The sequence below is a fragment of the Elgaria multicarinata genome, chromosome 18, assembly GCF_023053635.1.
Source record: "Elgaria multicarinata webbii isolate HBS135686 ecotype San Diego chromosome 18, rElgMul1.1.pri, whole genome shotgun sequence".
Classification (NCBI taxonomy): Eukaryota; Metazoa; Chordata; class Lepidosauria; order Squamata; family Anguidae; genus Elgaria; species Elgaria multicarinata.
The window spans coordinates 11,989,640-12,016,163 of NC_086188.1; the positions used below are offsets into that span (position 1 = coordinate 11,989,640).

The 26,524-nt window shown below is 43.8% G+C and overlaps 1 protein-coding gene across 1 annotated transcript; it reads right to left on the bottom strand.

Moving 5' to 3' along the window:
• Nucleotides 1–518: 518 nt before the first annotated feature.
• UBE2L3 (ubiquitin conjugating enzyme E2 L3) lies at nt 519–25,876 on the bottom strand. The gene is made up of 5 exons (XM_063144331.1): nt 25,762–25,876; nt 24,205–24,395; nt 11,480–11,575; nt 3,972–4,158; nt 519–1,641 (listed from the first exon to the last, which is right to left on the bottom strand). The coding sequence occupies exons 1-5, from the start codon at nt 25,874–25,876 to the stop codon at nt 1,487–1,489; spliced, it is 744 nt and encodes a 247-aa protein (XP_063000401.1). The 3' UTR covers nt 519–1,486.
• Between the last annotated feature and the right edge of the window lie 648 nt (nt 25,877–26,524).

Below are 26,524 nucleotides of genomic sequence, written 5' to 3' on the forward strand. Positions count from 1 at the left end.
AAAATAGAACGATATGTACTTCTTTGCTCTCTACTAACATTTCACAGGGTTGGGGGCCAAATGCTTGCTTGAACCGGGCATTTAAAACTTAGTGGCTGGGAAGCCACCTTTGGTCGTGTGGCTAGATCACTTTTTTACAGCATCGTAAACTTAAAAAGATTAAAAAAATAAATTGAAAGTGTGTTCAGTTCTAAACGGGAGGAAGGGCTTGAGCAGGAAGGGCTGGGAATAAAGGAAACAATATTAACTCACCTAATTGTAGAATACCATATTTCATACCAGTATTTTATGAACGGCAGTAGCATATGTATCAGACTACTGGCCATTTATTGCTTAATGGAAATGTCTCATGTTTTCAAAACAATCAGAAAATTCATTATTAGGGGAAGGTAAGTTTGTCTTTCCACATGAGAGAAGTAATGTGATGGATAAATGCATTCAAAAGATTTCAGGAAGTATTTCTTCTATAATCCTCCCCACAAAAAGGGGTGGGTGGGATGGGGGAGCTTTATTTCCCCCCACTTTGGTACCTCTTGGTCCCGAATTTGAAATTCTCCTGAACTGGTTTGCAATGCTATTTCGAGTAATTATTTATTCTAGGTAGTCTGCATAGATACTAAGAATAAAAGCGAATTTTTTTTAAAAAAAATCACATCCCACTATTCCTTTGCTACAGAACATCCTGTGTCAAAAAATTTCCCAGAAGAGGACATTAAGCCATATTGTAATTCACTCATGTACACAAAGCTTGGAGTTCCCCATTTAATAAACATTATTGTAGTAACATCAGCCAGATACACATAAAATCTGGGCTCGGTTCTGATTATTTTTATGGAGTACATGTGGTGGATTTATTATGTTACAAACTGAAGAGAAACTTGGGACCAAGTTCCACAAAGAGCAGTGCAACATTTAAGAGAGGGGAATTGGAGGCAAACGGCCGAACATTCAACTCTTTCTTTTTTCTTCTTTTGCCAGGACAACAATATAATTTTGCTAAGACATCAGTGTGGGTGGGTGGTTTTGGGTTTGGGGGGAGGGGGAGAAGGTGCAGGAGAAAAGAGAAAAATTGGGAGGGGGGGAAGGACGGCAGGGGAAAATAAGAAATGACAGCCACAACCTTTCGAACTTTTAAGGGCAGATTATAAGCCTAAGATATTTTTGATAAATTCTGACAAGGAAAAAAAGAAGAAGAAAAGAAACAGCATCCTTTAAAGTATATTGAAGCAGTGATTTTAAACAAAGAAAGCAGAACTAGAACAGCTTAAATTTTTAATCCTTTCTTTACAGGTTACCTAGACCACTTTTGATTAAGAAACTGTAGAAAGTTAGTAACAGCCACAAGTTAACACCAAGAGGTGGCACTTGCCAATTTCCCATAGAGTCCTGCTTTGTGGTGTGTCTGAAATGCACTGCTCCAGGTCTTCTATCACACATTGCTGACATCAATTCTGTCAGATTTTTTTTATTATTATTATTTATTTTTTTAGTCCACTGGTCGCTTTTCACCATATTTCTTTGTAAACTCTTCAGCGTTCTTACAGAATTTTTTACGGTCCTTAGAGTATTCTTCGGCTAGGTCAGCCCGAAGCGGGTGTTCAGGCTGAGGATCGTTCACCAGTGCTATGAGGGACTGGATTACTGCCAAAAGAAAGCAAAAGAGGTGTCAGTGCGCATGTGTTTACATGGGATGGGGTGGGGAAGGACCTTTCGGCCGACTACAAAGTCCTCAGGTTTTGCTTTTAATACCGATAGCAGAATTTAATCTGGCCCGTATGCATTTATTCCCTACAATTAGGGGTGCTACCATATTGCACAAACCAAACCAAAAAGCCCATGAGCACTGGAGGCCAGGACCCAATTTAAAATCATAGAATCATAGAATAGTAGAGTTGGAAGGGGCCTATAAGGCCATCGACTCCAACCCCCTGCTCAATGCAGGAATCCACCCTAAAGAATCCCTGACAGATGGTTGTCCAGCTGCCTCTTGAATGCCTCTAGGGTGGGAGAGCCCACAACCTCCCTAGGTCATTGGTTCCATTGTCGTACTGCTCTAACAGTCAGGAAGTTTTTCCTGATGTCCAGCCGGAATCTGGCTTCCTGTAACTTGAGCCCGTTATTCTGTGACCTGCACTCTGAGATGATCAAGAAGAGACCCTGGCCCTCCTCTGTGTGACAACCTTTTAAGTATTTGAAGAGTGCTATCATGTCTAACAAGATTTTGGTCATGGCATTTAACACCCTACGGTTGTGCCACCCAGTTGACCTTTCCTCACTTCTGTCCTGGTATGTTCCGGGCCGGGCCGCCAGATCCATGGGCCAGGCTCTCCTGATCCGTTCTACCTCACGGACCCCGGTGTTGTGCATTCCAAGACCTTGTCCTTCAGCTGTGGAATTCACTCCCCTGGCCACTGCGGTTAACCGAGAGTTTGGAGATGTTCAAGAAAGGTTTGAAAACCTTCCTCTTTGAATAGAGGGGGTTGGCTGGTTGTTCCTGAGGTAGAGCATGATGGTGGTCCCTATGGTGGCCACTACACACTTTATATGGTTTTTAATTGTTTTATTGTTATATTCTTTCAAATCCAGTTAAGAACTATGAAATACAATAAACTGCTGACCTATTTTATTTCATGTACAGCGTGTTGTAACAAAGCCCTATATAAAATATTATTTATTAATTATTATTATTACTTATAAGCTGCAATCCTAATTATGTTGCATGACAGGATATGAAAGTGGACAGGGTAGACTCAGGTTCAAAAAAACCCATCAGCTGTGAAGATCATGCCAATCGTGATCTTGAGCCAATCACAGCTCTCACAGCTTGGTCTCCCTTACAAGGTTGTTGTGAGTTTAAGGTGGAGGGGAGAAGGAGGTATGAACTCCTTGGAGAAAGGTAGGATAAAAATGAAATAAATGCATCCATTCTGGGCCTTACTTCCACGTCAGTCATCACAATTTGGAGATGGGCGCATATTCCGATCTGCCTGTGCATTCATTTCAAATGAAGGAACCAATCTGCATATTCCAAGGAATACACCACTGTAGCTCATTTAAATACCTTAGTATTTAAACACACTTCTACATGGTTTTCAGGGATAGGACCCTTTCCTGCCTCTCTACCATAGTTCACCTCATTCAGCAGGGTCCCCTTACCCTCTGTGTAACATTTTCAGTGGGCTGAAGGGGCTGCCATAGGGAGAAGAGGGCAGGGAAGACTGCTTCCACCAACCCAGTTGCATGCGCCTACACAAATGGAAATGCCCACACCACACCGTAAGCAACCAGTCCAGAAAGCCATCCCAAAGGATAGCGCTTTCTGCAGGAAGTCACGTGTTCAATGTTGAAACATTCACGATGTACTGCATAGTGGGCTGTTTGTGATTTGGCAACATCCACATTTATTTAAATTTAATCTGCTAAAATGCAGATGACTGTTTAAAATTCTAGTATAGGTTGATAGTTCTAATATACGCTGTCCAGTTCTTAGAGCTTGTTAGAAATGCTCTTTCTTGGCAAATTTTGCACAGGGAACTGGAAAGGCATGTCAGAAAGAGAGAGAGAGAGAGAGAACGAAATAAGCAGAAACTGGGAAAGGCAGGCTCATTGCACCAAAGAAACCAACCTTTCAGTCTTGTGACTCCCTTTTATTAAAGATCCAAACAGCCCAGTGCACATGGCTATGACCTTCAAAGACAATTAAGCTGACTTAAATTCCCTCTAAAAATAAAATGTAGTTTGGGAGAAACTGGGCTGGTTTGCATGTTCAAATAAGTCACCATGTCTTGTTTTAATCCACAGCCCGTGCCAGAAGCCATTTGCCTAATTACCCACTTGGGCACGTGCTTATTCTGTCTTCCGAAACAGAACAGATGGCTTGTTTGAGGGGGAAACAACCATCAAATAACCCACGGTGGCTTGTTTTGATCATGCGGACCGGGTCCCTGTGATTTTCTGTTGAAAAGTCTTACCTTGATCAGTTTTGGTGGCTGGCTTCCAGTTTTCAGCACTAATTACTGGCAGACAAACCTGCCCTTTTTCATCGATGTTAGGGTGATAGATCTTTGTTTTAAATGTAATCTTAGGAGGTTTGAATGGGTACTCTGCTGGAAAGTTGATTTCGATTCTGAATGCACCCTTGTCGTACGGAGGATTGTCCTGCAATGAGAAGGTAAGGTATTAAAAATGGCCCGACACTGGGACAGGTAGAATTCAGAGACCATCTATGGCAAAGGTGAGCAGACTTCAGCATATAGAATCTACATTGTGTGTTTTTTGTTTGTTTTAGTACTAGAATCCCAAGATCTTGTAGCAACTTGGGAGAAGAGTTGGTGGACATACACGTACAATGCAAAGTACAGAAAGTCTCTTGAGCCCATGCTCAACCCAGAAATTTGTCTTCAGTACCAGAACTAAGCCCAAAATGCTGTCACAAAAATCTACCCCTAAATTCCCACTGTGCCACTCCAACTCCCTTCATTTCAGCAGCCTAATTTAGAGCAAATGTGTTGTTGCTCAACTGCTGAGAATTAGAAACCTTTGCCAATTTCATGCAATCTCCCAGAGATCTCCCAGTAGATCTCAAGTCTGCTTTCTGCACACCTTTAATGTAACATATGCTTCAGAATTGTGAATACTTCCTGTGCAAATGACATTTTCTCTGTACAGGTCTAATGTTTTTACACACACATAGATCCAAAGCTGATATGCCAGGAAATTAACCTATATGAGTTTACAGAAAAGGTATTTTTGGCTAATAAGAAGGAGCTTACTGCTGGAAGCCAGCAAACAGCAGCACCTTGTAAGACAGCGTTTTGCAGAATGAACTGAAACTGGTGTGGCTTATTAAAAGAAACCAGCATCAGAACCACAGGACACAGCTCAAGAAATTGGCTTTTTAAAACCATGGGGATAAAAATAATGCACGCACAAGCATAGCTCTCCCTCCATCCAAGGATTGCTTAACTGTGCAAACTGAGAATTCCCCTCAGAACCGTCACATGCATAGCATTCCTAGAAATGTGAAGGCCTGGAAACAACTCAGAAAACTGAGGGAGAAAACATGCTTCTCCCCACCCCCCCTCTCAACCCCTATTTTTCTATTGGAGAAATTGGAAATTTTAGCAAACACTGGGGAAAGAACTCCTATGAAATTTCTCTTTGGAATGACTCAAATGTTTTAACAATATTTTACCAATTCAAAACACCTACGATGAAGATTTTTAGGTAATATAATTTACAACCTTAGAAAATCATAGTTGCTGTGTGTATTACACAGTTCAATATTTTTCAACGTTGTTATAAAGTTTTAACTTGATATCAACACAATATCAACACAATATTGAGCTCCCCAGAGAGGTCCGCCTGGCGCCTACACTGTACTCCTTTCGTTGCCAGCTGAAGACCTTTTTATTCTCTCAATATTTTAACACTTAATTTTAACTTAAATTTAAATCTTACTGTTTTAACTCTGTATTTTAATCTTATATCAATTTTGCTGTGTGGTTTTATCCTGGTTGTGCTTTTTATACTGTATTTTGTAATTGTGCTTTTAACCTGTTGGTTGTTTTATTGTGGTTTTAATTTTTGTGAACCGCCCAGAGAGCTTCAGCTATTGGGCGGTATAAAATACACGCTGTTGGTTATTAATACTGTAATTCTATGAAACAATTTCTGTCTAAATAACACACTATTTCCGTCGCTACAAAGTTTGTGGTTTCTGTTTTCAATTTTTATTTTTACCAGCATCTTAGATGGCAAACACTAAGATGCATGAGCTTAGGTAGTATAGGGCACAGGAATCTGCAGCTCTCTCTCTCTCTCTAGTACTGGGTGTATTAACTATTTTGTTTGAACAAAACTAAGGCTGCAATCCTGTACCCACTTCCATGAGTACTCAATGAGGCTTACTTCAGACTAAATATGTACAGGATTGCACCGCAAAGTGTTACTACATTAGAGACTGCATTCCTATGCATGCTTACCTGGGACTAAGTTCTAGGATGCATTTATTAATTTAAAACAATAAAAGTAAATTTAGGTTTGTTAAGAAAATTAGTCTTGATATATATAACACTTTCCCCAAAACATGTTTTCCCCATGGTTTTGAATAGCTTGTTCCATGTTCATATTTGCATTCCTGGTGGTCACTGCAGCTTTCGGCTTATTTATTTCGTTTATTTTACTTATTTAGTTTAGTTCATTTTACTTATTCAAAACATTTATATCCCGCCTTTCCACGAAGACTCTTCAACTCAACTTACTACAGTAAAACCAATTTACAATAAAATACAAAAACATTTGTCTCAGCAAAAACTGCAGCCACAACTCAACAAATCAACCGCAATGAGGAGGTGCAGGCAATTATCAGTCAAATAATAAGCTGTCTAAGATATGCTTTCAGAATCTAAACGTGCGTAATTTCCCCTTCCTCTTAACGGCTCTGCCATGAAATCTGCGGCAATGGCAGAAGGAGCTTTTCGGGTGGTTTAATTATTTTGGTAGTACATGAAGCAGTCTTTTTTAAAAAAATCAAAAGCCATTCACTAGCAAGGCAGGCATGGAAGTGGACAATGAAATTGACCAGCTCAGCTAAATAGTGGACAGGTGGCCTTGTGCTCTTGCATGAGATCCCATCTATATCTATGATTGTGAATGTGTTACTATGTTCGTAAGGACTCATAATATTATATGGATTTGGCAATCTGATGGGTTTGTGTGTGTTGGGTTCCTTTATGAGCTGGCAACCCCAGCAAACCAACTGTAGAATGGGTGCTGACATAGGGAATGAAGAAACAAGGATTTCTGCTGCAAAGGCACCTGGGATACATGCCAGGAGTGAGTGGGAGGACTGAAGGGGGAAATCAAATACTGGCAAAGCCAGTGTGGCGTAGTGGCTAAAGTGTTGGACTGGGAGTCGGGAGATCTGGGTTCTAGTCCCCGCTCAGCCATGAAACCCACTGGGTGACTTTGGGCCAGTCACAAACTCTCAGCCCAACCCACCTCACAAGAGTTTATTTTATTTTTATTTATTTATTAAATTTATATATCGCCCCATAGCTGAAGCTATGTTGTCGTGGGGATAAAATGGAGAGGAGAGGAGGTTTATGTACACTGCCTTGGGTTCCCTGGAGGAAAAAAGGTGGGATATAAATGCAAGAAATAAATAATAAACTGGAGTGCTCCTGATCGTCTGTCAAGAGTAACATGGATTACCGAGTGAACAACCAACCACAGTCGCTTATCTTCAGGGTGGCTTAGCTTGAGGTGCGAACTCACCCATTACATTTCCCTCAGCTCTTTCCTCTCTCCCTCTCCTCCCAACTCTCGTCTGTCTCCTCCTCCTTTACTTCTGGCTCACATAATAATAATAATAATAATAATAATAATAATAATAATAATAAATTTATTTCTTACCCGCCTCTCCCTTTGGATCGAGGCGGGGAACAACATTAGAACAGGAATCAATACGTCTTAAAAATTCATGATTTAACATTGATCTGGATAGGCCTGCCAGAAAAGGCTAGTCTTTAAAGCTGCCTTAAAATCACACAGAGAGTTAATTTTACGAATCTCCTCCGGCAGGCCGTTCCACAATCTGGGGGCGACAGAAGGAAAGGTCCTCTGGGAAACTGATGACAGCCTAGTTTTAGCTGACTGAAGTAAGTTCACCCCAGAGGACCTGAGTGTGCAGGGCGGACTGTATGGGAGAAGGCGATCCCGCAGGTAACCTGGACCCAAACCATTTAGGGCTTTAGAGGTAATGACCAACACTTTGTACTTTGCCCGGAAACTAATTGCCTAATTCCTCCCCACATTTAATCTTAAGATTCTGTTCATGCGGACTTCAATATCATGCCAGCCTTTGTTTTCCCACTTCCTGTTTTGGTAACATCTTGCTTGATGAAGAAACCCAGATTCCTTTTCTCACTGCACTTCCTTTTCTCACTGCCGAGGTGGCCTGATAAAGATATTACTGTAATATGGATTTTTGTTCCGGCAGTGCCAAGGACTTTTAATCATTGTCATTTTACAGGGACTGTCAAGAAATACTTTTGTAAGCCGCCGTGAGAGCCTTTTTTGGCTGAATGGCGGCATAAAAATCCTTAAATAAATAAATAAATAATTTTAAATGTTTACATATTTTAATACTGGAACTGATTTATTTTTAATTTCTGTAGATTTGTATTTATAGGTCTTAAATGTACATTTTAAAACTTGTAATGCCGCCTAGGCGGGATATAAATATAATAATGATAATGATTTTGGAATCCTTCTCCGCTCCGTATGCATCAAGACAGCCCTGCTGTGGCCACTGCAATCACAGCACTTCCTTTATCAGGAAATTAAAGCATTTGCAAAATCAAAGCGATATCAAAGCGCAGAGCGAGACTCCAGGGGACTCAAATGACCCAAAGCCAACTGCTCTTTCCCCTCTCTCACTGGTTAATGGTTTGAAATGTCACCTTTTATTAAAAAAAAAAAAGATTACTTGTGTTTTTTTCAGTTTAATTAATATAAAACACCATAAGCAAAGGATGCAAGAGCAACACTAAGAAAAAGAACCAATGAATGAAAGAATCCATGGAAACAGTGAGTACAAGTTAACAAAAGACAAAACACTGCTTGAGATCATTAGGAAAAGGGTTTAAAAAATTATGCAGAACAGCTCTTTTGGCATGCAAATGAATTGGCCAGGACTCAAAGTCCCTCACACCCAAGGCAGCTTTGCTCTTGTGTTTCTTGAATAGCACCTCCTCACGCCACATGGCAAATCCCTTTAGAAACCAAGATGCAATATGGAAAGGGGACTTCCTGCACAAAGGAACCCCTTCCCCTCCCACCACAAAAATAATAATAATCTCACTCTGTGTGCACACACACGAGTGGGTACAAAACTATCCTACAGAGCGGTTTCAGGCAGGATTCTTCCCAAGCCCTACGCGGGGACTGAACCTGGGGCCTACAGCATGCAAAGAAAGTACTCCACCACTGAGCTTTTGACCACTGTTTTCTAAGGGCTCCACCTTCCCCTCCAGCAGAAACTTCTGTCTCTGTCAAGGTGAAGCTACTGACAAGAAAAACTGTGGCTTGCTGAGTAAGCAAGGAGACATACAAGTCAGTGTCTCGCTCCTGTGAATATTTCTGACTAGGGAAGTAGGCTCGGTGGAGCCAGCAACAGTATTAATTACTACACAAAGCCACGTGAAGTTTTATTCTTTGCAGCAGCTTTTGATTCCTTTAAAGGAGGGCCAGGCAAGCAGTGGCCTGCTAGTTATTTGACTCCAACTCCCATCATCCCTGACCGTTGTCCACACTGATTGAGGCTGATGGGAGTTACGAGTCCAACCACATTTGGAGGGCCATGAATTCCCTGCCTCTGGTTTAGAGCAATTTAATAGTTTAAACATTTAAAAACAGCGCAGGAAGTGTTTTCTGCGAACACGGAATCACTTCCATTTTCACAGTTCCAGGAATAAACCAAAGACAATTCTTTTAGAAAGTAAAAAAACTGCAAGCATCACTTTCACACTCCCATGCTGTCCACTTGTCCCTTAAACTTCGTTTATCTTCTTCTGTACCTCAACTGAGGGGGATGTGATCTGTATCTCTATCTGACAGAGGGTGGCAGCTCCGATTTCGATGGGGCTGTCAATCCTTTCAGTCAGAACCAGCCAGAACTCCAAAGGTGCTGAGGAAAGGAAAGGAACCTCTCGTGCAAGCACTGAGTCATTACTGACTCTTGGAGGGATGCCAGCTTTCGTTGACGTTTTCTTGGCAGGCCTTATAGCGGGGTGGTTTGCCATTGCCTTCCCCGGCCGGGATTACCTCGTCCCCAGCTAACTGGGTACTCATTTTACCGACCTCGGGAGGATGGAAGGCTGAGTCGACCCAAGCTGGCTGCCTGAAACCAGCTTCCGCTGGGATCGAACTCAGGCCGTGGGGAGAGTTTCAGCTGCAGAAACTGCTGCTTTACCGCTCTGCGCTGGGTAGCACTTTTAGAGTTCTGACTGAAACCCAGAATGGATTCACAGCCTCACTGAAGTTGTAGCCACGTCTCCACTGCTTGTATCTCACCATTTTATGCACGGCCAAAGGTGCCACGACCACAGTGTCTTTCAAAGACTAACATGATGTACCCTTCTGGAAACATGCAAACAAAAGGTGCAATCCTATGCATGTTTAGACAGGAAAAAAGTCCTGCAACTCCCAGCATTCCCCAGTCAACATAGGGGATGCTGGGAATTGTAGGGCTTTCTATCTAAACACGCACAAGATTGTTCCCGAAGTACATTAGATATACGTCAAATCTTTTTCAAGGACACTATTTTTTTATTGTTCTCCGGGGCAGCTGAAACATTTCTATTTTGGTGCAGATCAATTAGGCAGGACCTAATTATGGATTCCAGTCCTGCTTCCAAATAAAGCACGTGCACCCAAACACACACTTAAAAAACAAAACAAAAAAACTGGCTATATTCTAGGAGCCATGAAAAATTTCTGGTCTCAATCAAAGGAAATCATGTCGATAAAAATCACTATTACCCCTCAATATACGAGAACATGGGGAGATTAGTTGTCCAGAGGGGAAAACACAAGACCTGTGGCAGAGAACGGAATCGAAATTTCTTTGAACAAACTCCAGCATATTCCACAGAGAATGTTGGAGTCTACAGTGGGCCATTCCAGCCAGTCACTTTTAAGTTCAATTTTGTGATTTTAAGAATTAGTTTACGCATTTGTTCGTTTTTTTCTTCCCTCTCTAGTACTTTGTCTATTATCTGATATGACTCTGTGTAGAGGCTGTTTCATTGTTTAAATATCTATACAGTGCTTAGAAAATTTTAGGCACTTTATACATGATTGAATAAGAACATTTGGCATTATCTGACTTGAACTAATTCCTTAGGTTGTACATATTCTACAAATACCACAGACGTGCTTTCTTATACTAGCGAGCCCATTCATTTGCTCAGTTTGCGGTGGGCAGGTTGTGGCCCGTTTTGCACGACATGGCTAACCAGGATTTAAACCAACCCTGGATAACAATGAACAAGGAGCCAGCTGGCTCCAATCCACTCCCACTGAGTTAAAACAACCCAGGGACACTCTGTCCCTGGATTGTTTATTATGATGTCCTAGCCTCAAATTAGAGGTTGCTGAGGAAGAACAAGCCAGATGCGTAACTCAAGAACAAAAAAGTCTGGGTTGTACCCCCCTCCCCAACCTCAATGAACTCCAATTCTGGGTCCGGCCATCAAAATAAACAATGGTTGTTTAAGTCAGCAGGACTAGGTGGGCAAGAGCCAGCTCACTCATTCACTTCTGCTTCGCTATCAACAACTCACGGTTTGTTAACCATGGGTCGCTTTCGATGTGCGAACCGAGTCTGAGTTTGTAAAGGCTCTCTTGAGGAAAATCTTCACCCAAATGACCTGTGTAGCACTTTCAAATTATAACAGTCCGCTTTCACACTCACAGGAACAATAAGCCCTTGCCAAGTCAATAAGTTAGCTTCATCGACTTGGATATTACGGAAGTTCTTCATTCCACATTTGCGGATTTCTTCAAGCTCCTGCAAACCAAGCACAGCAGAAATAGCGTGTTAGCAAGAACAGTCAGAACAATTGGTTGTTACAGTACAGGAAACCTCACATGGTGTTTCTCCTTTCATACTGGCCCAATTCCGATGATCATCCCAAGCCAGGAAACAAACATCGGGCCTGGGCGCTCCTTCCCTTGCCCTCTTCCCCTGATGTGCTGGCTTTAGCATGGAGGGTCCTGACTCATTTTCCTGGTTTGTTAACTGACATTCACTTCTCTGGTTGAAACGGTAACAGAGAACTCTGGCTTAAAGCAAGTCAGGAGCTTTGTGTCAAATCCAACATGACAAAAGGAGGGGGGAGGGGAGCTCAGCTCCAACACACGTCCCCAGCTTCTTAACTATGGTTTATGAAGTCTGGAATGATAGTCCAAACCAGTCCACGAAGTGAACTGGGATTGAGACACGAGTCAATTGCTAAACACACACTTTCACTTTTGTTTATGTTGCGTTTCTTGCCTATTCTGAAGCATGAATTAAGTCTTACCTTATGAGAGTATAATGTACAGCACTGGAATAGTTTTTGCTAACATTTACCTTATGCTAATTAGTGTCAAACACAAAATGAGGAGTAGGAATAGGAGTACCAACAACCATAACAATGATATATAGTTTTTAAGTCTCGTTGGTTCCAATGTGAGAGATTTTAGCAGGTGCTTAATTCTCCAGCTAAAATGACTGAGACTTGAAAGCACTTCATATACATTCAACTTGGAAAACTCTTACAACAACCATATAAGGATCAATATTACTGCCATATTGCAGATGTGGGTAGAGGCCAAGAGATGAGAGCTTGCTACCTATTGAGCAAGGTGGACTGCTTTAAATCCAGGCAGTTTACATCATGGATTTAAATCATGGTTTAGAATACCCAAGAAAAAAATAACGCAATTTAAACCATTGATTTAAAACAAGTTTCCCATTTTGAAATTCATGTATTTCTTTTCTGAATAAGTGTATCAAGTGGTAGCTAGGCAAAACGTAGCAGCTTACAGCTAGAGCAAGAATTCCCAAACTTTTTGGGTCAGCAGGCACATTCCAAAATTTGAGAAACTGCTCAGGCATCACTAATTGAATGGCTAACAACCCCCACTGCATGGTTAACAAGCCACACTGGCTGCATTCAGACAACACAATAACCCACCCTGCGGGAAACGTGCTGCATTCAGACAACATGCTAACCCACGGTTTGACAAACAACCCCCACTCAAGAACTGAGTGTGGATTAGCATGTTGAGCGAACAGCCTCAGGATGTCACACACAGAAAGCAGGCATACCCTAGAAAAGTGCTACGGAGCAAATAGTTCCAGACAATTCAAGCAAGCACCAGCAAAGGAAACAAAAGCATGAACACAAACTGCAGTGTCACGAGCTCACCTAATCTAGCGGAAACTCCGTATTACAATGGTCAGTTAGAGTCTAAAGATTAATAAATCCATCCACCAAGTTCCCCCCAAATAAGTGTTACAGGGGCATCTAATATTGTTTTAAGCCTGTTCATCACCAATATTCCGGGAGGAGGGGAGTCCAAGGGTTGGGGGCAGAGCCAAATGCTTTCAGACCCCAGTGCATCACTGAGTACAAATTCAGCCATAGTAATTCACTACTATTTCCACAACAGTAATGAATTACACCTTGCTCCCTTGCAAGTGACCCTAGATAAACAGACAACCTGCTCTAGTGTCTCCACTGATCACAAGGAAGAGATGATAAACAGTGGCTTTACTGTCAAAACCCAGGGTAACAACTTATAAATTTGTGTACATTCGAACTTCATCACAGCAAGTCTTTCCAAGGCAAGCCTTTCACTGGCAGCACTCATCCTTCCTCTTCCAAAAGACCTTTACGGCCAAAATAAATAAATAAATAAATAAATATGGGAGGAATAAAATGGGGTTTGGCGCAAAGAGGACTCCAGCAGACTGACTTTAAGGCAACAAAAACTATGTGAAAACAAGACACCTGCTCTACGTATATGCCCCTGGCCAAGGAGATACTGCTGTATCTGTGTAGTCAAAGGGAATGCCTACCTTGCCATCTGAGAACCCCTGAGCTAGAAAATACAACCTGAACTGCCTCACACCAAGTCAGCCCCTTGGTCCCGCTAGCCCAATATATTTACTTTGGCTATGGGGCAGTATATAAATGTAATAAATAATAATACTCTTAACGAACAACTGCTCTCACAAGCAAATATCTTTTCCAGCCCTGCTAAGAATCTTTTAAGTTAAAATACAAGTGCCAGAGCCAAAACCTTCTGCATACATCCTTCTACTCTACCACTGAGTTATGTAGCTCCCCCACAACTTAATTACAGCGAAGCAATTGTTGGCAGGTATATGGTTACAGAAAACAAGAGGGTACAGACAATGTCTTTTCAATCTGGCCTTATTGATGTCCAGTGTCATGATGTACCCAAATAAAACAAAGAAACAAATAAAACGCATTACTGTCCTTTGTTGCGTTACTATGAAGATCTAGTGAAAAGCTGCACCGATGGAAATCCTGCATACCTCTGTGTGAAGTTAATTTAAAATGCCTCGCTGTTAAAAGTGTGCAAATAAATTCAGCCCATGTATGAGGGGGCATACTCCAACCAACTTAATTATCCCAAGTAAACCTATGGAAATAAACACAACTACTCACAAGTAAACGGACAGACAACAGTCAAAGGAATGTGAATCTTAGGCACAGGGTTTTTTATTGAGGCCTTCCTTTGGTGTGCCAAATCACTTCTGCTGCTATACTGTAAACTATTTATACTTCTAGTCTCAGGGCGGATTAATTTAAACTGCCAAGGGGAGAAAAAAGGCAAATTTAAATTATTTACATATTTTTTTAAAAAAAATACAAAACCTGGAAAACTACCAAATGATCAGCACTTTAGAGAAAAAGGTTGTGGCCAACTGGGGAGCCCTGGAGGGCCAAATTGGGCTCCCAGCGGCCTAGTTTTGGCTCACGCACCTGAGGTTCAATACCCCTGCCCAACGAGCCCTTAAGACAGTCAGCAGCACTGCTATCACACTCCACACAGGTGACTGAACCATCTTCAGAGATAGTAAGCAATGCCGGCTTAGAGCAAAAGGGATGATCTATCAATGGCATCTACTGTAGACATCTGTACCAGCCTCATCCCTCTCCCCATATGTTAGCAGCCCAGGTGACAAGAACCGTAGAAAGCCCCACATTTGCCAGCATTTCAGTCAAGAGGGAAGGTGTGTGGAACGGATGGCAGTGCCTGACTGCCGGTGAGGAACGAGACTGAGATGGACAGGGGGATTTAAGGTGCCAGGACACGGAGCAGCTATTCCGGCATGTAAGGGGTTAATGGAGGGGAAGACGTGGCACATGGGGAGACGGCTCACGTGATGGGGAGGTGGAAGGTAGAGGAGGGTGCTCAGATCCAGAGGTTGGAGTCTCAAATAGGGTTTTGCACTGGCTGCTGGTAAAGGGATTTGGGCAGCAAGGTGAGTAAGAGTGTCACTGCGATTAGATAGTAAAGGTGGATTTGGGGTGAGAGGTTTTTTTTTAAGTTAACATCTGGCCTCCCCCATTAAAACTGGTCATTTTTTAGAGACAACTTATGAGCATAGCTCCTGGCACCTGATAAGTAGAGAGCTTGGTCCTCTAACCCATTTTTTGCTTAATTTAATTTTGAACTTGAGGACCCTGACTTATGAGTAACGGAACAGGATACTTGTATTATCCCTCTCTTTGAATGGTTAGCTATTGTTATGATACATTTTCAATAGCTGGTGGTTTAAAGCCAACACATTTATCTGTTTGTTAACCATTCCTACAGCACTTGCAATATTTTTAATTTATTTATTTATTTATTTATTTATTTATTACATTTTTATACCGCCCAATAGCCGAAGCTCTCTGGGCGGTTCACAATACTCTGTTGCTGGCATTATCCCTGCGTAAGCAATATGTTCTTCCATAAGGATGAAGTAGAAAATATGTCCTGAACCACAAGGAGGCAGCTAGCTAACAATGGGTGCGAACATTACAGCATAGTTGTACATGTAGCAACTATAGGGGAAATTGTGCATTTTTTTATATACAAGACAAGCAGCAATAGTTCAGCATCATTAGGTGACAACATGGGGAGGGGGGGGGGAATCAGCATGTAGCATTGCTTGTTATCTTGACCATGAAAAGCTCTTGACCTCCATTGTTCCCTTCAATCATGTGCCTTTCATTTTGGAGTTTGCCTGTCATTTCCTCTTCAGGAAACAAATGCTGCAACCTCTCGGAGCTATGAATCTTCTCCCACCAAGTGAGGTGAACTGGTATTGCTACGCTCAAACGTTTAAAATTGTATGTTTAGATTTAAAACATGTCTGAGATCCTCATTTTGCCTTCTTTCGGTCTTTTGTCTTGAACACAAAACCAATCGATCTCTAACTAAGCTCTTCCTAGATTCTTCCTTGAAAAGGAAAAGGGGGGGGGGTGAAGCGAGATTCTAAGAAAAGATTCTGGAAGTCACAAAACGCCTAGAAGCAGAATACAGATTGTGGGCCATATGTTACCACTCCTGATTTTAAAAGCAATTCAGAAAATTCCTCTACTCTAATAAACTGCAATTAAGAATTCAGTTATTTTTTAAAAAAAGTTGAGAAGATTACGATAATTTCCTTACAGCTATTTTTTCTTTGGAGGGTGGGTGGGGTGTAGTGGAATTAAAACATTCAGAACTAGACATATAGGACATATAATTCTAAGGCAGAGAAATAATAATGGGAGTATTCAAAACAATAATATTACTGTTAACTTCACTGCCACCAAGTGGCAGTGACTATGCACATGTGTTTCAAATGTGACATACACACATACTTATAACCATTTGCATAAATCTGAATGTTAATTCATGCTGGCCTGAAAATTTAAAAATAGCACATCAGCTAACATTAAGGCTGGGCTAAAACTAACTTGGGCGCAAAATGCCTTGGGACACACACGCATACAAGATACTTGCACTTAGAACTCAATTTACATAAACCAGATTTTAATCTTTGTTCTAATTTACTTTCCTACACCTAATCTTCAAGAGCAGCTGTTGGCATTTTGAAACCCCTACCTACCTACCTACCACTGCAAACTATTTAGATGGTATTTGTTTTCAAATAGCCTGTTCTGGGCTGCGATTGCCACCTCTGAGAACGGGATTTTCATTGAAAGAATAGGTGGTAAATAGGGTGACAGGGCTCCTGTGTCTTTAACAGTTGTATTGAAAATGGAATTTCTGCAGGTGTCATTTGTGTATATGGAGAACCTGGAGAAATTTCCTCTTCATCACAACAGTTAAAGCTGCAGGTGCCCTGCCCTCTTTTAAATCTGGTCACGCTAGTATAGCTCCTGCAGCTTTAACTGTTGTGATGAAGAGGGAACTCTACTAGGTTCTCCATATATACAAATGACACTCGCTGAAATTCTCTTTTCTATGCAACTGTTAAAGATACAGGAGCCCTGTCCTCCTTTTCATATGGTCACCCTATGGTAAAGGATAGTTGGGGCCATTAGTCTAGAAACCCCATGACTGTTACCCAGCTACGCCCCAGTGTTATGGACTACATGACACTGAACTTACAGAGTTGCTTGGAGTAGCACATACTACATTTGCGCATCCAACAAAACACACATAACAGATTTGGTAACCAGGCAAGGGTTATTAACAAGTACATAAACATATTGTCATTGAGTAGATGCCCAAAAAATGTTCCAAAAATGTTTTGTACATCCAACAATAGGGGTTAGTTTAACATTGATGGCCCCGAGAGTCCTAAAAATGTCTTGTTGAAGTAGATACACCACTGTATCTGAATACAAATGCTCAAGGTTAGTTACATGGGTGTGGCTGGCGCGTTTAGTTTATGCGGGAGTTTCAGCTGAGTAAATGTTTCACCATGTTGATGTTCAAACAAACACTTACAAAAATAAACTACCTTGCTGTTTCTTTACCATTAAGGCAGAAATCCAAATTGCAAATTACACGTACTTCTCAAATGTTGCAAACTACATTCACTTCCCAAATTTAAGAAGTGAAAATAACTTAGCGCTTGTAAAACCCCGATTCAGGTATTGCATTTGGGACTTCAGTGGTCACTTGGTTTCTCAAGGAACTGTTGCTATATTAATACCACAAAATAATGTGTCACGCACGTTAGGCAATTCCCTTTCATTACACTAACTTCTCCTGGTAATATGCATGGTTTCACAGAGCACGGAATTCTCTTGTCAGTTCTTTCACTAGAACCGAGTCTAATTATTTCATTTCCAGGAGAAATAGAAATCAAAAGAAAATGCTATGGGATAGTTCAGACACGTGGCAGCCTTCATGGAAAAGCTGTGTAAGTGCACGGGGCTGTTGGTGGGTTCTCACGGAAGTCCTGCTTATGTGCACTCCACATGTGCCATCTCAATTCCCAATTCAAAGAACTGGGGTGTTTGTGTACTGATGACAAACTGTACCTCCGTTCCCTCACGTGGGGTGCAGCATGCCGGAACTAGTGAGATGTACTATAGTGCGTATTTTAATATACTAACGATGCAGTCTTATGAGCTGCTGCACGGTGGTGCTAACAGTGAGTCAGAATTCCAGAGAATCCTTGCATATTATTCACAAGGAAGTGTGTTGGTGCCCAATGACTCCTGTTTGGCTCCTCCCACCAACAGGAGCGCCTTTGATAATTGGGAAGCTTCACATTACATCTGAACTCGACTTCTGATTTGCCACTCCCAAACCAGCCAGGAAACATAACCAAACTTCAAACTTTGGCTTCAGATTCTGGCTTGTTAGGAAAATGACAAACCAGGCGTTCTGTTTCAAATGTAATGTCAAGCTGTTTCCTTCTGTTGAGTTCCCGGTCACTGAAGCCGCTACTGCTGGTGGAGCCAATAGGCAGCATCCACAAGCATGTTTGCTCACTAACAATAAGCCAGGATTCTCTACAATTACAGTAGCTCATAGAATTAGACACAACGGTCCTCACGCTGGCAAAACAGCAAGCAATGTTACTTGGTCTACAGTCTAGCATAGCTCTGTAAGGAGTAGACCATTGCATGTACCATCCCTTGCAGACACACTATAAGCTCCCCACACCCTCTAAACCAGGAGTCCCCCACCCCCGGGCCACGGACCAGTACCGGGCCATGGCCTGTTAGGAACCGGGCCGCGCAGGTGAGCTGCTTTCACCCCCCACCTCCACCCCAGCGTACCTGGGCGCTGGGTGTCATCTCGCCTGCCCAGCTGAAGCGAAGCCAGGATGCTGGGGTGGGGTGGGGTGGCTTTGGAACGGTGCGTCCGGCTGGAAGCCACTCTGGGAGAGCAACTTCCGGGCGCGCCGTTCCGAAGCCGCCCACCCGCCCCAGCATCCTGGCTTCACTTCAGCTGGGCACCCACCCAGCCAAAGCGAAACCAGGACACTGGAGGGGGGGGGAGCTTCCCAAAACCATCCCTTCAACCTCTCCCCCCCCCCCCACCCCGGTCCGTGGAAAAATTGTCTTCCACGAAACCGGTCCCTGGTGCCAAAAAGGTTGGGGACCACTGCTCTAAACTAGGATCTTGAATCAACAACACCCTTGTGAAACTACTTTAAGGGACATTTCACGGATCACATTTTTCATGAGTATGTGACTGCACATGTTTCTTTTCTATTTTTAAATCTATACTATAAAGCAACATGGTTGAAGGGATTTATAGTAAGACAACTGGAGTCTGTTGCTATTTTTTCTGCTCTTACATCAATGAATTAAGAACTATTTTAATACGTTATCCTTGGTCTGCGTTTTGTGTCTGCCCCTGTCTTTTGCCATAGACCTAGATGGCTTACAGCTTATCCCATGCTCTGCTGCACCTGTATGGTACATTGATCACAATTCTTCTCTGTTGGTACTCAGTTTACTAGTTATAGCCGAATTACAAAAACAGGAATTATTTGTAAAGCACTACATGTATCATATGAATATCAGACTCATACAGATGATCAATGAGTCTGCTGCACTTTATAGCTTTTGTTATTCAAAAATATGATAACTAAACCCTATAGAGCTGGGGTGTTCTGTCATTTTTATTTTATTTTAAAGCAGGGTGCAAGAGCACTCCAGAATTGCTGAGGCGAAGTGCAAAGCCTACGAAGAGCTAAATAATGCGCCAAACACAAAACATAAATGTCAGAAAAATGGCAGGGCACTGCTGTGGAGTGGTAGTAGTAGCCTAGTTTGACAACTTCAAAAAAGCTACGTAAAAGTACTCCAATTCTGGAATCATACAGTGAGTCCAAGGCAAAAGCCTTGAAGAAAAATAAACACTAAAAAGAAATCCTCAAAACTGCAGAGGTTGTCTGCCTTATCACCAAATCACAGGCAACATCCAACAGGTGCATGGGACACTTAAGCAGCAGCATGCCATACAGTAGCTGAAACAGCAATGGATGAGCTTACTCTAGGGGTGAGGATATGGAGACCTCAATTTCCCAGGAACAAAATGTAATTCATCCACTGTAAGGAAAATGAAATAACCTCCCAACAGTGCAATCTTGAGGAAAGATGTCTAGACTGCCAGCAACCAATAGATAACAGTTGCATGTTCACTGAGCTATAACCTCAAAATTCTGGAAAGGTTGCAGTTTTTACTGTTTGTGATTCCTTTACTAATTTTTGCCAAATGCCTTATTTTTCCAATATGTAATCATTCTATTCCAATAATGTGGCGTCTCAGGAATATTTCCCTCATTCCTAACTACTGGCCATGCTGGTTGGGGCTGATGGGAGTTGATGCCCAACAACATCTGAATTCCTCATCCCCGCCATAGGAAACGGCCTTTAGTGTCATAGTGCCAACTCCCTGGAGTGCCCTACCACTACAAATTAAGCAGGCACGGACGCTTCTAGGTTTTCAGCACCTACCAAAAAACATACCTTTTCCAACAGGCATTCTCAGGAAGGTAATCCTGCCCTCTGTACACCGCTTAGGAATTTCTTTAATATAAGCAATTCATAAATATTAAATAAATTAGGTTCTTGATGGACAAAGTGGGCACATGGTTTAGATACAAAACACAGGACCTGGAGTTTATTATCCTTTAAGCTCCAATTGAAACCAGGAATGAAATAAGACAGGTTTAAGTTACAGAGCCAACGAGCAATATAACTGGCAGGTTAATATCTGCTAATAACAGCACACAAATGAAAAGGCAGTTAGATTTAAACTGCATTTATCCATACCACAATTAGCAAATATTATTAAATTGCCAATTATACCAAGCAAAGACTCAACTTTGGGAGGGAATGTTTCAGCTATTAGTATGAAGGCATTTACGTTTCACTTTCCTTTTCAAAAAAGAGCAACGTTCTTTCTGGGTTGTCTCCAGAAAGTAAATGCTAGCTACATCACCTCCTTTTCTGTAGCAAACAGATATGTATGGGTGGTGAGAGAAGAGTAACACGCAAGCAAATGCACATGCTGTGACAGCATTTTGTACATTATATTATTAACATCAACAGCCTAAGCTTACAACATCAGGACCAGTTTCTTAAGCTGAATAAGTTATTATTAGTCTGAAATTGTCCAAATGACTGATTTACCATTTATCTAGCAAATGGTTGAGAATTACAGCTTTGACACACTGATACTGTAAACACATGCATGTCAATCCTAACGTCTTAAATGTGTGCTAGGAAAGTACTTTCAAAATGCTGCACATCTTTGTACGCAGACTGGCCACAAGCTACAGGCACCTTTTTGCCTCTTAAACCTAAGTGTATTAGAGTGCAATCCTATGCATGTTTAGACAGAAAGAAATACTACAAGTCCCAGCGCTCCCCAGCTAGCATGGCTGACTGAGGACTGCTGGGAGTTGTAGAACTTTTTTTCTGTGTAAACATGAATAAGATTGCATCCTTAGGGACTGTGTACCATTAGTCAAAAACATGCAAATAACTGGATATGGGTTTTAAGAACATAAAGACAGAATTGTTTAAAGAACAATAATTACTCTTGCTCCTAATAATTACTCACAATGTTAAACTACAAGGCTATCATTTGCAATACCAGCATTATAATAAGTGGCTGCAGTAAAAGGTGCAAACACAAAACAAAAACAATAAGGACAAGTTAATTTCTAAAATGGGATTCCATCCCAACATTTGTTTTACACAAATTAACAATGCTTATTTTAAGTTTAAAATCATGCTAACCCTAAAACTGTCTACACAAAAGGTGGAAGAACCGTGGGGAGCTATTCAGTTTCAAGAGCCTCCAAAATGAAACCGATTCCCAGTCAGGACCTAAGAAGAATCAAATCAATTAAAATAAAGCCATTATTAAACTCAGAAATTCATGAGTTTAAAGTAAACTTTATTCACTGAATATAAAACAACTATAGGTTTATAACTAAGGGCCTGTCACGCAATAATAAGGAAAATTTAGTTCATCAAATACATTTCATTGAAGTAATCAATTACATATGAAGAAAAACCTCATAAAGAGGTCTGAAATAAAAAGGCATACTTTCTTTTGTTTAGATGATGTACCCACATGTCACATCAGGCACCTTAGAAGAGGCACTGATTTTGTTCACATGATCATTTCCAGCCACCATGGTTTGCGGCATGTGCCAGTTCTGGAATCCAATTCCTGCTCGTAGGTTGTTGTGTCATCTGAACCCACCACAGTTAACAAAACACCATCTACCCTAAAGCAGCCCACTGGGTCTGGGTAGTTTGTTAATCATGCCAGCAACCCACCCTCACCAGGCTTGGACAACACAACCTACGAGCTGGGGTTGGATTATGGAAAACACACCTATGGGCATCCCAGCACATGTCTCAAACCACTGTGGCTTATTTAAGCCACCCTGTCTGAAAATGGTCAGATGAACGTGCCAGTTCCCTCCTGTGTAGTATAAAAGAGAAAATGCCTCTTTTAAGACCGTCATTACCACCTATGGCTGTTAAGTCCTTGTACTAAAAACTAAATTTTTAAGGATCAGTTGCCTCATCTACTTTTTAGTAAATCAAAGGTTAAACACAGCACACTAATTTTTAACCAGTCTGTTATGGCACAATTGCGGCAAAAGCCATATCCGGCTATCACAAACTACACCGTTTAGCACAAGAAATGCAGCTCAACAGGTCAGCTAACAGGAAACAGAAAATGAAGATGCTTATACAGAACAGCTTTCAATCTAGATATCTAAAGGCCATGGAGCAAATCTTAACACAACTAAACTGTTATCCTGCTATTTTTGCAGAGAGGACCCTCACACTTCTCAGCTCCCTCGTCCTAGAATGTTGACTAAAATCATGTGAAAAAAAGGCCCCAATGGTTTAAATTAGTTCTGTTTGCTGCAATTTTTTTTTTAAAAAATGAAATTCATCAATATATAAGTGACATCTTAAAAGACTAGCAGACTTAGGCTGCAATCCAAAATACACTTAACAGCAAGAAAGCCCTATTGAATGCAATGGGGCTTCCTCCGAAGTAAACATCTATAGGATTCGCACTGTTCTTGTGGCACCCGCTTTCAAGGTCCCACAAGACTCTTTGTTGCCTACACCTTGTGTGAACGAGTTCCAGTGGATCTCAACTCTTTAAAATAATCCCAGAATTTAATAACAGCAATCACTTTAATCCTGTCGACGGCTTCCTGTGTCTGGAGAAGCAACTTTAGAAGACCGGGAAAGCTTTGAAAGGAGCGTGGGGAAGGGGGGGGGGGAGGAATGAGACAGGGCCGCCCCACCTGAAATGACTTTTGAACCCTTTCTCGCAGCTCACTGAAAGCGGCCACTTTGGGCAAAGGGAAGATGAATGACGTCGGGAGGAGGAGGGTTGTTATGGGGGTGATTTTGATGAAGGATCGCCCCGAGAAGGGGTCAAGAGCAGCCCCACTTCACACACCCACACCCGGCCTGTGTTTTAATTCCCAGTTCCACAAAGGGCCGACTTCCAAAGAGCCTCTTTTGTCGTGTCGGAAGCCGCCGCCGCCCGCCCGCCCGCTCCCAGCCACACACTCCGCCCATTTGAACGGGGGGACGGACTCGCCCTCTTCCTCATGGCCCCGCGGGGGAGGCAGGGAGGGAGGGCGAGCGGCTGACGGGACGGACGGATGGATGGCGGGAGCCCCCCTCGCCTCCCTGACGGGACATCCATCCCCGCCACCCCCCAGGCTCACCCCGCGGGTCCAAAGGCTGAGGCGGCGGCCGCCACCAACCCGCCCTTCGCCTGTGCTTAGTCACGGCAGGATCCCCTTCCCGGGCCGGGCCGGGCTGACGGAGGAAGCGAGCGAGCGAGCGAACCAGCCTCCCGAGGCCCCTCACGCGGGCCGGGCTCCAAGCAGCCCCCGTTCCAAAGGGCCGCCCAGGGCGGCGCTAGGAAGCCGGGAGGGAGGCCCCTCCGCCGCCGCGGCCTATTTCCCTCAGGCGCCGGCGGCGGGGGCCGCCCCGGAAGCGCGCGGAGGCGGCGGGAGGCGAGGAAGGGGCCGGCCGCGCGGCCGGGGCGGAGCGGGACCCTCGGGGCGGGGAGGGGGCCCTCCGCGCGGCCCTCGCCGCCCCCCGCCCGCCCCCCGCGGCCCTGCCCGGCGGCGAGCCTGGATGTTACCTTCATCAGCCTCCTGCTGGCCGCCATCTTGGATCTGCTGCCGCTGCCCCACAATGCATGGCGGCGGCGGCTGCGGACGAGGCGGCTACATAGCCCCTGCGCTTCCTGGAGCCGACACACGGCGGGGCGGGAGGGACGGAGGCGGGCAGGCCGGGGTGCTGCTGCCGCCGCCGCCGGGTGCCCCTCCTTCCCTGCGGGCGGGGGTCGTCATTAAGAACATCAGGAGAGCCCTGCTGGATCAGACCAAGGGCCCACCTAGCCCAGCACGGTGTGAACACAGTGGCCACCCAGCTGTCAACCAGGGACCCACAAAGCAGGACATCCAAATGGGTGGCCATCACGACATCTTGTGGTAGTGAGTTCCATAATGTAACTCTGTACTGTGTGAAGACGGACTTCCCTTTGTGAGGGGGTGGCAGAGTCGGTCTTGAAAGAGAGGAAAGGGCAGGACTTTGGGGGGGCAGAAGCACCCCCCCTCCCCTCAGCAGGAGCAGGACCACACATTTTGGGTATTGTCCCATGTTAGTCCTACTTAGAGGAGACCCATTAAAATAAGAACATCACAAGAGCCCTGCTGAGTCCACTTAGTCCAGCACTCTGTTCACACAGTGGCCCACAAGAAACCCACAAGCAAGACATGTGCAACAGCACCCTCCCACCCATGTTCCCCAGCAACTTGAGAGCCTTCGCTTCCAGGGATTTATCCAACCCCCTTTTAAAGCCATCCGAATGGCTGGCCATCACGACATCTTGTGGTAGTGAGTTCCATAATGTAACTCTATACTGTGTGAAGACGGACTTCCCTTTGTGACGGGGGGGGGGGGGCAGCAGAGTCCCTCAGGGCAGGACTTTGGGTTTGCAGAAGTACACACACACACACACACACCCTCAGCAGAAGGAGCAGGACCACACATTTTGGGTAGCGTCCCATGTTAGTCCTACTTAGAGGAGACTCATTAAAATAAGAACATCAGAAAAGCCCTGCTGGATCAGACCATGGGCCCACCTAGCCCAGCACAGTGTGAACACAGTGGCCAGCCAGCCAGCCATCCGCCAGGGATGAACAAGCAGGACAGGGTGCAACAGCACCCTCCCACCCATGTTCCCCAGCAACTGGGGCACACAGTCTCTAGTTCAGTGCCCCTTCAGGATATTTGGGAGCTGGTGTTTCTGTCAATAGAACTCAGCAAAGGGGAATGGCAGAAGTTGAAAGTGATAAGAACATCAGGAGAGCCCTGCTGGATCAGACCAAGGGCCCACCTAGCCCAGCACGGTGTGAACACAGTGGCCAACCAGCCAGCCATCCGCCAGGGATGAACAAGCAGGACAGGGTGCAACAGCACCCTCACACTGTTCACCAGCAACTGGGGCACACGGACTTACTGCCTTGGACACTGGAGGTAGCACATAACCATCAGGGCTAGTAGCCATGGATAGCCTTTGCCTCCAGGGATTTATCCAACCCCCTTTTAAAGCCATCCAAATGGGTGGCCATCACGACATCTTGTGGTAGTGAGTTCCATAATTTAACTGTGTGCTGTGTGAGGAAGTACTTACCTTTGTGAGGGGGCAGCAGAGTCCCTCTGGGCAGGACTTCGGGGTTGCAGAAGTACACACACACACACACCTTCAGCAGAAGGAGCAGGACCACACATTTTGGGTAGCGTCCCATGTTAGTCTTAGTTAGAGGAGACTCATTAAAATAAGAACATCAGAAGAGCCCTGCTGGATCAGACCAAGGGTCCACCTAGTCTAACACTCTTGTCTCACAGTGGCCAACCAGCTGTCGGCCAGGGACCAAGAAGGCAGGACATGAATGCAACAGCACTCTCCCATCCATGTTCCCCAGCAACTGGCGCACATAGGCTCACTGCCTTGGATACTGGAGGTGGTGCATATCCATCAGGGCTAGTAGCCATCGATAGCCTTTGCCTCCAGGAATTTATCCAACCCCTTTTTAAAGCCATCCAAATGTGTGGCCATCACGACATCTTGTGGTAGTGAGTTCCATACTTTAACTCTGCGCTGTGTGAAGAAGGACTTCCCTTTGTGATGGGGTGGCAGAGTCGGTCTTGGAAGAGAGGAAGGGGCAGGACTTTGGGGGGGGGAGAAGCACCCCCCTCCCCTCAGCAGAAGGAGCAGGACCACACATTTTCGGTAGCGTCCCATGTTAGTCCTACTTAGAGGAGACCCATTAAAATAAGAACGTCACAAGAGCCCTGCTGGATCAGACGAAGGGTCCACCTAGTCCAGCACTCTGTTCACATAGGGGCCAACCGGCCAGGGACCCACGAGGCAGGACATGGTGCAACAGCACCCT

Excerpts from the sequence above, each read along its gene's own strand:
- UBE2L3 (XM_063144331.1), bottom strand. The coding sequence starts at position 25,876 with ATGGGACGCTACCCAAAATGTGTGGTCCTGCTCCTTCTGCTGAAGGTG. Across the intron at positions 24,396-25,761 it reads TCTGCTGCCCCCTCACAAAG|GGAAGGAGGGGCACCCGGCG; the intron begins GTAAGTACTTCC and ends CCCCGCCCGCAG. Across the intron at positions 4,159-11,479 it reads GGCAAGGGCTTATTGTTCCT|GACAATCCTCCGTACGACAA; the intron begins GTGAGTGTGAAA and ends TTCTCATTGCAG.